General features: G+C 26.9%; 1 protein-coding gene across 1 annotated transcript; it reads right to left on the minus strand.

Moving 5' to 3' along the window:
* Positions 1–627: 627 nt before the first annotated feature.
* Positions 628–11,531, minus strand: CTL5 (C-type lectin 5). The gene is made up of 4 exons (XM_011502284.1): positions 11,404–11,531; positions 7,801–7,995; positions 1,111–1,316; positions 628–872 (listed from the first exon to the last, which is right to left on the minus strand). Exons 1-4 carry the CDS (start codon positions 11,495–11,497, stop codon positions 714–716), a joined length of 654 nt encoding a protein of 217 aa, XP_011500586.1. The 5' UTR covers positions 11,498–11,531; the 3' UTR covers positions 628–713.
* Positions 11,532–17,418: the final 5,887 nt, after the last annotated feature.

Below are 17,418 nucleotides of genomic sequence, written 5' to 3' on the forward strand. Positions count from 1 at the left end.
GTTTATAATAATGTTGGCGAAATTGGAGATAATTAAATGAATCAATTCTATGCTTTTGTACAAATAATACGATATTTATTTTCGTGAGAAAAATATAGATAATTTTACAATCAGTTTGAGATAACTAAATCTCGTAACGGCTAAATTAGATACACAGACAGTGTTAAATGATAACGGCGCGCGATAAAGAGTCATTTTTTTTCGGTTAGTGAACACATAAATAATTTAAAGATAAAACATCGAAGATATAATAGACTTTTGTATACGTAGAAATCCATAATGTTAATGATCAAAGCCCTTGGTTTGCGCACGGCATTCACACTTCCATAAAGGCCGGCATCGAGTTTATCTCCCTCCCCCCCCCCCCCCCCCCCCCCCCCCCCCCCCCCCCCCCCCCACCACCACCGGACACGCACACACGCACACGCCCATACGTACGCCCACGCACACCCACGCACACGCGCACACGCACATACATATGACGCACGCACACACGCTAGTACGCGAATTTTGCAATTTGTTCAGTAGCAGTGATAAGATTATCAGCAGCTATGTGTACAATCCCCAGGCGGGGAGTTTCTTCATTCGCATGCATTACATTATTGGAAGATAGGTGAAAACAAAAAAAAAAAAACAAAAAAAAAAAAACGCTTCGACGATGCTATTACTGGTCTTCTTGAAATTCGCTACTGCTGAAGTTACAGGATGCTTACTTAAAGGCGAACGCCAGGATTTCTTGAAGCGACGAAGTTCAAGAGCTCGTCGCTGTCTTCGCAGACGAAGGGTTTGATGTGATGGCAGGCAACGTCGTGCCACTTGAGCCCATCGTTATAAAAGTTATTCAAGATCGACAGGCATGACTCGTCATTACCCTAAAAATCATTTGTTTTAATTTCAATTCAATGATCTTCGCACCGAGAATTTTCAGTTTCATAAAGAGAATAAAATCAATTCAAAATTTGCATTTGTGTTAAAAGTGCGATTCATTATTGATTTATCGTAGGGGCAATTAAACGAAACGACGACAACTTATCAAACGTATAAATAAAGGGATTTGCGAAAGAGTAAAATCAAATAAAATTCAATGTGATTTAATTGTAAATAACGTACCTGAGCGGCCTCGCGATTATCAGGTTGCGGAGTACCGTAACCTCCGGTGTGACTCCAATCCCCGGTATTGCGTTGGTTCGTGGATCCGATTTTGGCACCGGATCCGGACCAGAACCATCCATTAACATTCTGGGGCTGGAGGTCAGGTCGGTCACAGCCGTTGAAGTTGCATTTGCGACCAGAAGTCCAGATGTATCGTATGTTACCTAGAAGAGATGGGAATTTGTATGTTTGGATTGTCGAAATTATATTTTCAAAATTCGTAGATCTCTTTATTATTACCGCAAGCCTTTTAGGATTTATAATCCTAAATTAAGCTTTCGTAATGTTTTAATATAATGCCGGCAGCTATTTTTAGACGATTTATCTCCGAATTTAAGATATACTTCGAGTATTCTATCGCTCATTTTAAGCAAATTTAAGAAATCAAGCGAATCTCATGGAATTAAGCTTGGCACACATTTTCAACACTATCGGCTTTCATATTTTTTTCGCTTGCAATGCATTTAAGTCATAAGTATAAAAAGATCTATGTACAGCAGATCATTTTCACAAGAGCTAACATAGATTTACAATAAAAAAAGTTTATTTCTATTTGCATACATTGATAGTGACGATAAATTCTCGATTTAATTGGAAGCTTCGTGTGCATTCAAATATATATTATAAAAGCATAAAATTGATTAAATATTACTGACTTTTCACATTTTAAAAATATCCAAAAATAATTGTTGTATACAGCCACACATATAATGATGTGCAAATAATTTTAGTTATCATGAGAATAATATAGCAATAAAAAGTTTTGTAAAAAAAAAAAATAAGTTCTCGGTTTTTTCTATAAAACAAAAACAAGGTGAACAGGGAGTTTAGCGAAGATTTGAATTAATCATATAGATTAAAAACATTGACTTTATCTTTTTTAATAAAATGCAATTACTTGGTATTCAGATCCATATGTTTATAGGTAATAAACGAATATTTATAGATGATTTGTAAATTTACTTTAAATGTTTCACCAACTAATATTGATTCATCAGCAACTACATATACTTTCATTCAATTGAATGCAAATATATTTAATTTTATTAATTTACTCAAATATATTAAATTAATTTGAATGCGCAGCTTCATTAACCTTAATAAATAATTTCAAATTACTTTATCTCCGAATAAATAGATTTAAAACTGTGATTATGTATATTAAATTCGATTAGTTTAAAATATTTCAAATTAATATGATAGTTTGATGTATCATTAACAATGTTTATACTCTATTTTTATATTTTATGGTTAACAAAGATTATCTATAACTTATAATGAACGAAGTTTACAGGTATTGTGCACGTTATATTATTCCATATATACATGAAATTCAATATACATATGACACGGAGGTGGCGCACCTAATCCATTATGAGTTGATTGCATCATTGGATAATTTATAATGGAAACAACTAAACACGAATTTCTACGTACTCTCTCAATAGATTAAATAGAAGATTGTTCAATGACACTCTATTGATGAATCCACCATCATTTCTAATGATGTATTTGGGATTAACCGTTATACATTGATATGGCTGAAGCTGTGTACAAATTCATTGCGCACGCAATAAAATTTTTCAGCTGATTGACATGTCTTATGTGTTATAATCGCCGTTCTAGGTAATTAAATATTTTAAGTAACTAAATTTGTTCATCGTATCATCTAATTCAATACTATAAACTTTACATAACATCTATTCCAAATTATTATCTATCCAATAAAATTTTACATATTAAACTTAATAGGATAATTATTTAAGATGACATTATTATGACGTTTATTACTTTTATCACAGCATAATTATCATTCGAATAAATAAAATAATACTATTAATCTATAAATTTATAATAAAACAATAACTAAATATAATCGCATATGTAATATGGTATCAATTTTACAATACGTTCGTCAATATTTAAATAAAAATTCATTTTTATTCAATAAATATAATTTATATTTTTTATGTTGTTCCAATTATACGTAAAACGTATACTTTTTCTATATTATTTGGAATATTATTGTATTAAAGAATATCGTGCATTTTCAAAAGTTTTCATTATTACTTATAAAATATTGAAATAGCTCATGTTTAAAAAATTGCAATATATTTCTATTTTACATTAAATATTGGAAACACGTAATAATTCAGCGTTAACAAACATTTTAAACTTCATCGTGCACTGCATGTTTAAAAGAAACATCCAATACATAAGTTTAGAGAATCCGACAGAAGAGACACGATTGAAAAAAAAATGAGTGCGAGAGATAGGAGGAAGAGAGAGAGAGAGAGAGAGAGGGGGGGGTTGATATACAGACATAGAAAGAATGAGTAAAAAAAAATTGCAAAATTTATATTGATAAAAAGTAAGACATTATCAGAGGCATGTGGGTAGCTGGTGTAATGATACCACTATTTTCACGTTATTACAATATTTTCTTTTACTTTATATTTTAAAACAATGCTATTAAGTTCTTTTTCAATAATTATTTACATACGATGTAAATAGAATTTTATAGTCTTTTATCTATTGTAATCTTAATTAGAACAGACTTTCTACGATCTCCATACAATTTGAATTATATTTTTATAAGTAAAATATTGCATTAGCTCTATTATAGAAAACTTACATCAGAATTTCAACAAAACATTTTACGATTTCAGTTATACGATAGAAAGATGTTTCTATTACTCTATAACTCATCTATTGAAATAAAATTTAAATTTAGAATTTAACAAATATTTATTCAAATATAACGTAATTTTGGTTTAGTTACACTCATTATTAATATTTTTATTAAATAAATACAAGACTTTAAACATTTGTAATTCCTATCAAACCTGGTGTATAGTATTAAAATATGTTATTGTATTCCTATTTTTAACAACAACAAAAATCTACGTTTATTGAATAGAATTTTTAAAAAAAATTTGTTTTAAGAAGTACGGTATACTTTGAAAATGAATCGTTAAGTCGGAAGATGATTTGTGCAATTCTATTTATTCCATTTGCTGATTGCTTACGTAATTCCGAATTCGAATTAGTATTATAAATTTAATATGAATAATGCTTATTAGTCCAGTAAATAAGCTTTTTCTTAATATACTTATTGATCATAATTATGAAAAAATTCTAATGAATTCTGAATTAATAGTATACTTTTTGTCATTCTCTGTAATATTGTAAAATACACACACACACGCACGCACGCACGCACGCACGCACGCACGCACGCACGCACGCACGCACGCACACGCACACATAAAGAAATACATTTTGTTTGTAGAAAATCTTTTTATTGTTTAATTATAATTGAATTTTCAGTTTTTAATGTATGATATAAAATTTAAAATTATGCAAGCAATATTTGTATACAATAGATAGAATCGATATTAGATTATTAAAAATCCGTATTTCTAAATGCAGCTATTAATTTAATGTTTATCAAATGTATATTTCTAGTAATATGCTATTGTTAAATAATATGTATTTTAGATATGAATCAATTTACAAAATTAAAATATTATATAATTTAATTACTGAACTAATTGAAAGTATCGGAACATCTAGGAATAAAATGATTGAAAATTTAAAGTACAAATAATAATGCATATGGAGAAAAAATATATAAATATATATTTCCTAAAACCAGTTAGGAATACCGATTTAATAAAAATAATTTTATTAACTTATTTTCTCATTTCATAAAAAGTGCATTTTAGTGAAAGTAAATTGATACTATTCATTGCAAGTTAATCGAGCGAATTAACTGAACATAAAAAGTGAATTGGTGAATGATTTTTAGGAAAGATATATTGCACGGAAAGCCGCTGCTATGAAAGTCTTTATTTAATAAATTTATTCAATTCTATTTTATCTAAAAATCCATGATAAATCTACATATAGTCATGGACTTGTATATAAGATTAAATTTTATTATTTATAAAATTTTCGTTCCACTAATATAACAATGATAAGCAATTGCGTTAGTTTGATTATTATTGTATTTACTTTATTAGAAAGATTATAATTATTAAGTTTCAGGAATAAAAAATTTATTAATACTTTAGTAATTAGTATATCATCGAGCTATTTCCTCAAATTTTTCGCATTTTTACATTCGCTCGTTGGAAATTTCTAATTTCTATATTATTACTATCTTTCTCTAATAAGAAGTATTATGAATTTAAAAGGTTAAAGTACAAAATAGAGTGTAATAAACAAAACAAAAATAAACTCTTTTTTCCTTATTCTTTAAATATATACTATAACAATGCAGATAAAAATATAAATTTGAAATTCAGTTTAAAATATAGTAATCTGTTTACATATAAATATATTGGAGTAATTTGTAATTTTAAATAAAAAAAATACTTTTGTATAATGCTTGTTCCTCAATCAAGATTATATAAGATAATATGCAACTTGTATGTAGTAATATGAATATGTAATAGCGTAATACATGGCCAATAATTAAAGAAAATAATGTAATTTCAGTTTTCGTGATAAATAAGAAACTTTATTATCTTTCAATTCGAGGAAACTACTAAGTAACAAAAATAAAACTCATCATTTCTATGATAAGTTATTCTACGCAAGAAGCGAGAAATTCATAAACAGAAGGTTTGAAAGAAAAGTTGCGAAGCTCTTGTAAAGCACTTACAACATCGTCGGCATTTGAAGCGAAGAAGGAAAAAAATGTTCGCTATTCATAAATCAAAATCAGGCTTTATAGGTCGAGAGCGGACCGACAATTCGTGTCGTCTAAAGGCATATTTCTACACACGCGACATCGTTTGCATATGTGGATAAACCGTCGCAACAAATTTGCGCTTTCATTATGCTCTCTCTCCGTGTGTGCGTGCGTGCGTGCGTGCGTGTGTGGATGTTTAAGTGTGGTTACTATGTTGGAGGCAACTGAAACCTCAAAGGATTTGAGTTAAGAAATGCTAGTGGTAAAGAAGAGGAAGTGTCGGAGAATACCTTCATTAAATCATTATAAACATTAAAGATAAATAAAGGGAGGGAGATTAATTGTTGTAAAAGTAAAGAAAATGGACAATAAAATGAATAAAAGATGGATGAGCGGCTTTAAGCAGCTGGCGTTTACGTTGCAAATTTTTGCGAGCGAATAATGCATTACTGCGAATGCTGACAATACTTGAGAATGATTTTGCAAAATAATTATTTATCTATATATTTTGTTTATGACTTCACATTTGTGAAAACAATTATATTTTGATTATAATAATCGGGCAAAAAAAAAAAAAAAACATCGGTGGCTAATTCAGCGATTTCACGAGAATTTTTTAATAGACGATGACTTGCCTTTTTAAATTCATTCGATAGCATAACTGTCTATTACGTTGGATTCGGCCTATCATTTAGTTTAATAGGAATTGAGTATTTTTATAAATATTTTTATACAATTTCCATGTGCATTATATAATAAATACTCGATTCTAAAATGGCGGACAATAACGTAAGAAATTCAAAATGTGCAATTTTTTTACAACATTTTTGAAACTAAAAAGTAATTTTTGTCATACACAATTGTGTATTTATTGAATAAATGTAGAAATAGGATATTGATGCACTTTAAAAAAATGGTTTTCTAAATTTCAATGGTATTTTGTTTTATGAAACATCATTATCGAAATTTGGATGTGAAAAAAATTAAAATAATATCACATTTAAAATCAGTCGATGTCTGAAAAGTTTATTACGTTTTTATTTAAATTTTGAGAATATTAATTTATCGGTATATTTGATTTTAAATTTCAAAACGTATAATGTAATATTTCAAAAATTATCGATATCAATCAGTGCAATTTAATTATCAAGCTTGAAAATCTATATAATGAGAGATACTGTTTTTATCAATGCAAATGTAGATTATTTTTTCAAATATTAATATTTATTTTATTCTATATTTTCCAATAGTTTAAATAATTCTACATTTTTAATGATTAGTTTAGATTTGCGTTTAAAGCTACAATTTTTATCGAGTAAAATGTCCAATGCACAATTGCACCGTACATGAATTCTAATAGACACAGCAATGAAAGCAAGTTTTTGCTTAAATAATTCGTCTTAATGAAATTAAATTGTTAAATTTTATAAAAATAATTGTATTCTAATGAGCTTCTACGTTTTATATAAACATAATAATTGTCTTATGTAGTACTGGATAAACATCATAAAAAGTAATTAGTTTTTATATAATTATGTAAATTATGAATATTTAATCATAAGAAACAAAGAAAATGAACAATAATCGGTGCATTTTAATATCTAATCGATGAAAATCGTTAGTTCCGCAACGTATATGAAATATATAATTTTCATTATCTTATCTACGATTTTCAAATAAGTTAAACATATAATCAATCACTAAATCAACAGGAAAATTAAATAGCGTGTAAGTTATATTTAAAATTGAAAATCCATCATTAATTTTTGATATCTTACATGTCCTTCTGAGCGAGGATGTATTCTATTCGTACCTTATCGGATTATCAAAGTACAATACTTTGCTCGATAATTATTCAATTTTAAGCAATATTACGTTAAATATATTACATCACTCGGCAGAATCCATTACGCGATTTACGACGAATAACGAAGAGCATTTCAACTCACCTCGTGCGATTCTCTGCTTAATAAATTCATTCTCTTGGGGTGTCTCGAGCGACACGGCGTCCATGCAATGGCGTCTGCAGATGTTCCTGGCGTCGAGCCAGTCGACCTCTAAGCTTCTTGTTGGCTGATGTTCCCAGCTGAAGAAGTATGAGTGAGCGACACCACGCGCATCTCTATACGTTGCGTGTCGCACACCTGTGGCACATAATTTATCCGTCTTTATTTTCTCGGACGGTTGTAATGTTTTGGGGATTCGTTGTATTAACCAATCTTTAGACCTTCCAACATCCCGATCATTGTGACGCAATTAAGTGGGAGAGAAAGTGAGAAAGAGAGAAAGAGAGAAAGAGTGAGAATAAGACAAATATATAAAATGATGTTACGTGTAGCGAGGTTATTATATGCATCGCAGCATTTCTGAAAATATATGAGTATGCGCTCGCTTTAAACAAAATTCGCTACTTTCGATACATTTAACGTTCAAAATACTATTTAATATTTCGAACAAAAGTGTTTAAATTTTAAACTTTACTTTAAATTCTTTTAATATATAGAATACATTAATTTATTATATATATATATATATATATATATATTATATTAATGAAATAGCGTAGAAATATATTGAGATTTCACAAGGCAAGAATTGACGAAGTTAAATAATTAATTTATGCGGTACTAATGATTGAACAAGTGACTTTTTATTAATATGATAAAAGGTGAGTTTTTTCTTTAATTAATGATTCATTAGATTTACTAGTACTAATTACATACTTGATTGTAAACAATCTTAGTATATTAAATCATAGAAAAATGAAACGTCATTGAGTGTAATTGTGTTAAAAATTGTTGTATAATTACAGAAATTTATAAGATTTTATTTTAGACTTTATTTACAATAAATAGGAAATGCTATATATTTTAGTTAAATAGATTAATTTTGTTAATAAAATTATGTAACATCGTGTCATGTACGGAACATTTGATATTGAATGATATTTTATTTTTACATTTTATTATCAAACTATGAAATAATAGCGCGATCTGTTGGTTAATATTATCGTTAACGTTAAAATATTATATTTAATCGTTATTAGAAATATTTTAAAGTCAGATTAAAAAACGAAATAGTATAGTCAGACTTCACGAAATAGTGTTTTGAATGAAATATAAATGATGAAACCATATGAATTATATGAAAAACTAGCAGAGAACGTCAATTTACAAAAATACAAAAAATTATCTAATGCATGTAGAAATTTTAAATTGCGTATTAAAGTCCTTACTTTTTACAAAATTTTCGATACACTCTGTTAAATAAATACAAATATTGAGATAAATCGTTGCAATATGTAATTCATTTCAACTCCAATGGTAAACAATTTATCGACAGTTAATTAAATTAATTAATTTTTAAAATGTAACTTTTTTATAGTAACATAATATGTGCTTTATATAATATAATACTCTGATGTTTTTAATCATATTTTATTATTTAATTTTCAAGAAATAATAAAGTTAATACTTATGATTTAAAAAAAAACTTTTTATCTATAAAACTTGTAATTTCAATTACATTTAATTACAAAATTTCACACAAGGATCATTCGAGGATATACAAATATATGTATTGACCTATAATAAATACTATATACGTATTTACCACTTACAATTTAATTCCACACATTAAAAATAAATACTATCGAAAATATAAATTTAATATGGACAGAAATAGATTAAGCGTATAGATGTGTTCATTAAGTAATTATAATATTCCCTTTACGAGCATATTCAAATAAAATGTTCGTACATTAAGATTTGATGAAAACAAAAAGATTCAAGGAAAAATTGAGAACAAAAATTATTGCTGTACTAAGAAGCTTTAAAGAAGAAGTCCTACAAAAGAGTTGCGACCGACCGCAATACAATTATCGTTACAAAAAGGAGCAAAAAACCGATTCGTGGATGTGAACGACGATTTACGAATGGCAAACGGCTTCTTATTGGAAAATCGCCGATGTGTAAATTTCACGGTGAAATCGCGATGTTTTTCTTGCAACGATTGATCTCCGTCCTCCGTCATGTAGACCACTACAAATGAAAGAGTAAAAGTAAACAATATCTAAAAAGGATTTAAAAAGCTGAGAAAACTTCGAACAATAAAGTCATGGTTTTTTTACGCGTGAGAGTTTTAAAGAGAATTCTGGAGTTGTATCGTTAATTCGGATAACGATGGAGGAGAAGTTAATGGTAGGTTGATGCGATTGTAAAAAAAAAAAAAAAAAAAAAAAAAAAAAAAAGTTTTTTTTTATTATATTGAGAACACAATTTAGTAAAATCGAATAATTCATGTTACTGGTTGTATAACGATTTATCGAAAAACACAGGAATTTTATTAAACATAAATCAGCAAGCAAATATGAGTATAAGAGAGAAAGTATTTGCACTTGTTTGTTTGTATTTATAAATAAGGTGTAATTAAAATGAAAGTTTTTTAAAAACATGATATTTACATAAAAACATTATGTAAAAAATTATGATTTTTAATGTTTTGTATTTCGATGTAAATAATTTATAATAACGATGAACTTCAAAAATGAACGAGAGAGGCAAAAGTAACAGGCAGAAAATAAATAACGTTTAAAAAATAAATAAATAATGTGCAACTCAATTGAATATGAAGTGAAAATAAGGATGTTTATAGTAGTGAATATTGAAAATCATTAATGTACTTCCAATATTCCGTAGTAAATAATTTATCTTATGTTATATTAATTAAAACTTTCTCTTATTGTAAATTTATGATTTAAAAAAAATTATAATATTTTCATAATTTTTTTTAATTGATTCGATATTACTTGATATATTTTAATAACCATGTACATTTTACTTACAAAGTGCAGTTTGTAATTATGAATTTCAATGATTTTCAACTTTTCCTTCGATGCAAAATTTGAGATTTTTATGACATTAGAAAGAATTGGCATCAAATTTATTTTACAATGTATTTGAAATTAACTAAATGCAAAAACAACGATGAAATTTTAGTAATTTATAATTGACTTTACATGGTATTTGCTCCACTTTTTAAAATATGTCTTAAAACTTTCTTTAGAGTGTCGATTTGAAAGATTTTAAAAATGTTTTATATTTATGTTCTGTTTCATGTAATGCAATAAAGCAAGGAAATGCATCATGCGTATAAGAAAAATTACGAGTCTCGCAATTATTGTTAAAAAAAAATGTATAATATTATAACAGAGATATATGCAAGTTAAGAAAATTTTTCGAATTTATTATCATTTGGTTATAAATTTATCAAAAAAAAAAAAAAAACAAAAAAAAAAAAAAAAAAAAACAGAATGTAATTCAATAGAATATATTAAATAAAATTTTATTTTATACAATGAAATATTATTCATTATTTCGTTTAATTTGGAAAAAAAATTCCTTTATAATTTATTACAATGATAAGCGAATTTTTGATATTATCATTTTGATGACATATTCTTATTTTATTTGCAGCGAGGCATAAACAATTTTTACGAATGTCTGTCCTTAAATTAATAATAGAGATGCTTTATCGGCAAGATTTTCACTTACGGCTGGCGCAGCTTCGCGGATCCGGCAATGCAAGACGACGCTGTGCCGTTGCCAAGGCAACAAGACCAAAAAACACTAAAAATATAGCTCTCATCCTAGTAGATCTGCAACAAAGAAATATAGCTAATTAAGTTATGTGAAATATAGTAAAAATATGGAAAGTGAAATTTTAATTTTATATCTCGTATGTTTAATGTGGGAACCGTTTGCGAAAATTATTCTCCTACATCATTGACGAACGAAGCTTTCGTAATTTCCTTAATTCGTTAATTAAATCTACCGAGTTAAGTACGAGATTTATATTTGGGAGGTAATTAAATTTTAAATTATGGGAAACTTTTTATCTAATTTTTGCTTAAACCGTAGAATAGAAACTCTTAATTTTAATTTATAAATCTTATACTTATAGGCTTCCTAAAGTTAGCTGCTCAAGATATTTATCTTATACAATAAATCATTATTTGTAATAAAAATGCATTTATCATAATCTTTTTAACTATATAAAGAGTATTAAGTACGCTTATGTATCGTTATTTTATTCAACATATAGATCGTTAAATAATGAAATATACTAATTAATTTAAGAAGCGAATATTTAAGGCTTTCTAAGCAATAATAATACAATTAAACAGAAAAGAAAATTAATAAATTCTGTAATCCATAATATTCTAGAGAAATTTTTTAAACAAATCAATTAAACACGAAAAAATATTTGAAAGTAAATAGTACTGTCGGAGTTCATTTGGTCCACAAATTATATCTATTTTAAGTTTTTACGAGAACTATGCGGAAGCTTTAATTTGTCTAGGATATCATGATCAAGGACACGAAATGATTTTTAGAAATTGATAATGATGTGATAATATGTCCTATAATTTTACTTCATCATTGCATTACAGACATTATTATCAATAAAATTATAGGGAATTTGAAATTTTATATTTTCGAAATTATAATAATATAAAGTTATAATTGAAAATTGTTAAGTTAATAATTTCTAATTATAATAACAACAATATTATAACAAAAGAGAAAAGAAGTATGGAGACGCATTTGAAATTATTTTATTGAATGAAATTATTAGATTTCTATAAATGGAAAAAGAAGAAAGATAATCATTCATGAAAATTAGAGAAAATATTCATAACAGTAGAAATTTCTTTAATAAAAATGTTCCAATTTCAACAAAAATTACGTACACACACTCTTACAAATATATGATTCTATCTTAACATCAACTATTTCACGATCTATACTATTATGATTAATAATTTATATAAATACAAATTTTATTAATCTATTAGTTCAGAAAAAAATAATTGTAATGTTAAAAAATTCCTTAATCATTAATTTTCAATTAATTAGCGTCGATCAAGACAATTCCCAAAAAAAAAAAAAATATATATATATATATATATATATCCAGTGTAGGTATAAATAATGACTGTTTTATTTAATGGAAAAATTATTCATGAGCTTAATATAATAATAATTTCAAATTAGTGAAAAAGTTAAATAAAAACCATGTAGTTAGACAAGATTAGCGATTGATAGGCAATTTTGAGAAGAGCCGCATAGATATGTGCATTTGCATAAAAATATAAATATAAATATTTACTGAAGGTGGAAAATCATATAAAACAAAATTTAAAAAAAAGTTTGATTATAATTTAAAAAAAAATTTGAATATTTTGGTCACGTGTATTAAAGTTAGAATGCAGATAAATTTTGCAACACTTGTCATCTGAGATAAGTTTTTTGTATAACTAAGCAGATAACGGTGTTTTTTCTTTCCATATACGGTCATCATACACAAGTAAAATAATTTTGTTTAATTTTTTTTATTTAATAATGTCAGTTGGAACTCTATTTCATCATCAATGAATATCGTACATTTTAACTAATATAAAAATAGAATAAATAATCGAGATTTATGCGTCATAAATAATTTTTAAATAATATTGGAAAAATTTTAAATGATTAAAAATTTATTTGAAACATTAATGTTTAATGGACTGGCAGACAAAGTCATATAATAGTTAAATTATTTTCAAATTAATTTACATATCAGACATATATAATTCATTGCTAAAATGAACATTTTTAATATTAGACTAATTATCGTCATTTAATATAATAATTATGTAGAAAACAAAACCTTGATGATTATTTTAAGATTAAAAAATAGCTTGAAAATTAGGATTTCTTCGATAAATAGCTTTTCGATTTTTAATACATTGTTCAGATTTATAAGAATTTATAAGTTTGCAGTATTCGTGTATAATGTTTTTCATATGTAAAACTATGCTTTTGTTGAATATAAGTAGATTGGAAAAGAATTTATTTCCTTAATTTCATACTTTATATTCTAATTACGAAATTAATGCCTCTTATTATACTAGTCAAGGCAACTATTTGGAGTACCATGACTAGTATATCCTGTACTATAATACTTATAATCTTATACCATTCGTTCTTAATTTTCAATTTCAGTTAAATAAAAAAAAAAAAAAAAAAAAAAAAAAAAAAAAAAAAGTGGCAATAATTCACAAAATAATGCGTATAAGGACTCCTTTATTATGGCAATCACGCTCTCAGGATATGTTTTGTTAATCATTATTTCAGTCACCACCAGTGTCACGTAGAGTTATAGATGTTAATTGAATTAATTTTGCAGCAATGTTAATGGCGAAAGCGGATCTTTTCTATTTACACGATTGTTGTATTAACGTGGAGTACCTTTAAATTGGATCTTACTTCAATGAAAATTTCGAATAAGATTTACAAGAACGATGGTAACAACGACAAGCGAGATTCTAATTTGAATTACTGCACTCATTAACAATTATTATTCTATTAAATTGATAAGAATAATTTTTTATCGATTGATATTTCAACAAGTAAATATCGATTTCATTTGGAAAAGCTGGAGTAATTAAATCGATAGCATGGATAATTTTCTCAATAATCGGTATATTAGTGAGCACAATTTCATAATATAAAAACATAATAAATAAATCACATTTTCCGCAAAGCCGTATATACGTCATGCGGTGGTTATTTTGAAGAGTAAAATAAATTTTGAAAATTTAAGCCATTTCATAAGCTCCATTGAAGCTTATAAAAAATTTATACGGTACCATAATAGCATCGAATAGCGACCATTAAATTAAAGGAGAAGGAGAAGGATAAGGCTGCGTTATGGCAGCATCGATTTATAGTAAATCACTGGGAGTTTCTCCGAGGCGCAGCTACGATTGCGAAAACATGCAGTTTAAAAAGAAATCCTATTCATCGTAAGAGTGACGCTCGTAAAAGTGGGCATCGCGTAAAATAAAAATAAACATCGCGGAGCCGAGATAAAAAGAGCGAGGGACGATTAAATCAGCGAGTCGAAGGGACTTGGATGTGAAACCGAAAGGCGGAGAGGAGAGGCTTCCCTTGCCGAGTGAATCGAGAGTGAAAGTGTCCGTGGTCGGCTACGCGCGCAAAGGCCTATAATCGCCCATTAATTTCACCGAAGTGCTGAAATTATAATTGCTAATTACGAGACTCGACGAATCCAAGGAACATTAGGTTGTTGCGCCGAGTTTTTCCGCGTCTGCGTCGCGGCTGGGCTCGGCCGAACGTTACTTTAGATGCGGCGAATTGATAAGACGTTAAGACGATAAGCAGTTTTTTTTCACTTTTTTTCTCTTTTTTTTCTTTTTTTTTCTTTTTTTTTCTTTTTTTTTCTTTTTTTTTCTTTTTTTTTCTTTTTTTTTCTTTTTTTTTCTTTTTTTTTCTTTTTTTTTCTTTTTTTTTCTTTTTTTTTCTTTTTTTTTCTTTTTTTTTCTTTTTTTTTCTTTTTTTTTCTTTTTTTTTCTTTTTTTTTCTTTTTTTTTCTTTTTTTTTCTTTTTTTTTCTTTTTTTTTCTTTTTTTTTCTTTTTTTTTCTTTTTTTTTCTTTTTTTTTCTTTTTTTTTCTTTTTTTTTCTTTTTTTTTCTTTTTTTTTCTTTTTTTTTCTTTTTTTTTCTTTTTTTTTCTTTTTTTTTCTTTTTTTTTCTTTTTTTTTCTTTTTTTTTCTTTTTTTTTCTTTTTTTTTCTTTTTTTTTCTTTTTTTTTCTTTTTTTTTCTTTTTTTTTCTTTTTTTTTCTTTTTTTTTCTTTTTTTTTCTTTTTTTTTCTTTTTTTTTCTTTTTTTTTCTTTTTTTTTCTTTTTTTTTCTTTTTTTTTCTTTTTTTTTTTCAATATACGGTGGAGCCAAGTTAATTATTGCATTTTTGTCGATTCGGCACTTTAATTGGCTAATTGTATATAATCTCTGTGCCCGACGATAATATAATCATTTTACTGTACCAGCGTGTTACATCGTAAGACAATGTACTGAAGTATAGTCTTTTTATTGTATGGAATTGTGTAAACAAAAAGAAAAGAAAAACAAAAAAACAAAAAAAAAACAAACAAAAATGGATAAATGGAAAAAAAAAGAAAATAGAAAAAAAAGGAATAGGTTTTAAAATTGTAAATTAATCGTATGAACGTTTGTTTTATTTTTAGTGTAAATGTTTGACATCGAGCAAATTAATCGTTTTACGACGAGATGAAATTTCGAAAGTATTTATGAAAATACAAAAGACGCGTTTCTTTTCACTCAGTCAATCAACAGTATTAAAATATAATATAAAAATATAATATAAAAATATAATATAAAAATATAATATAAATGTATTGTAGACTAATGTAGAGAAATAGTAAAAGAGACTTGAAGGAAAGAAACAACGTTTATATGGAGTGAACGGTATATATATAGACACAGGAAAAGTCCGACATTGCGATAATTAAATTTCAACCAAAGCCATTAAATTTTTAACTCAAGAGAATAATAAATAAGCGCGTTGCCGATCAGCTTTAATCCTTTAAATCTCGGAAATGATAGATAAACGAGGCTCGCCGATGTCTTGGATTACGGTATTCATTTGAATAAAGTAATACACAGCTTGGCTATAAGTATTTACCAAAGGAAAATGTAATGAGGAAGCGGAGGAGGAGGCGTGCGAGGAGAAGTAACGGATTTGTGTAGCCAGTAAACGTAGATGATTGGCGTCGAGGACTGATTATTAAACGAGTGCATGTAGAGCTTCACTTGTGTTATGCATGTAATTCTTAATGCAGGAGCAAGACGATGATTACCGTAAGCTTGTGTCGATTCAATTCTAAGAGGCAAAAATCGTTTTGATCAGTCGATTGTCTAGTAAAGAGAAGGACATTTACGTGAATTATGTGGGAAGAGGCCTATTAACGTCTTGATATTTCTTATACGCGCGTCCAAACACCAAATGCTTTATTATCGGTATAAAGCAGAGTCATTTTTATTAAAATACCGAGAATTCCTCTTTATTTTCTTCCTTGTGCTATGCTAACCATAATGATCCTGTTTTTAATTACGTAGTGTTTTAGCAGCAGACTCAGTTTGAAAATATACTCAACATACTTTACATTACTGTTATTTATTATATATGGAATTTTCTTAATTCTATATTATCTCATATAAATTGCCAAGAGTAAGGTAATTTTCAAAGATGATTTATATCTTGTCTAATAGCAACATTCAATCGATATGTTAAATTATATAAAAGAAATATTAAGATATTTGCACAAGAGCAAAGTAATTAAGCAGAATAATCAATTTTGGATTGACTTTTCAATACACACATTCCAAAAAGATAATAAAATTACAAAAATAAATAATTCATCAATCACATTTTGTATCTACTACAATATAGTTTTTATAATTATTATATTACTTTTCTTCTTTCTTTTTTTTTAATAAAACGACTCGTTTCATCACTATTAAGAATCAGATAATTTCCTCTCACTCTTCTAAATTACATAGCATAAAATATTACTACTACCAACCATAAATTAACGTTCATTAACAATTTTTTGTTTTAAATTTGAAATTCGAGTTTTTTGTCTTCGGTTTTTTATTAATACATACTTTTTAAAGCGGAAATTAATTCGAGGAATTTTGCAT

The sequence above is a fragment of the Ceratosolen solmsi genome, unplaced genomic scaffold, assembly GCF_000503995.2.
Source record: "Ceratosolen solmsi marchali unplaced genomic scaffold, CerSol_1.0 scaffold31, whole genome shotgun sequence".
Lineage (NCBI taxonomy): Eukaryota > Metazoa > Arthropoda > Insecta > Hymenoptera > Agaonidae > Ceratosolen > Ceratosolen solmsi.

Bases quoted from the DNA above. Each gene is read 5' to 3' on its own strand.
- CTL5 (XM_011502284.1), bottom strand. From the start codon at position 11,497: ATGAGAGCTATATTTTTAGTGTTTTTTGGTCTTGTTGCCTTGGCAACG. The intron at 7,996-11,403 runs GTAAGTGAAAAT...TATGTGCCACAG, and splicing joins TCCGCGAAGCTGCGCCAGCC to GTGTGCGACACGCAACGTAT. The intron at 873-1,110 runs GTACGTTATTTA...AATGATTTTTAG, and splicing joins ATAATCGCGAGGCCGCTCAG to GGTAATGACGAGTCATGCCT.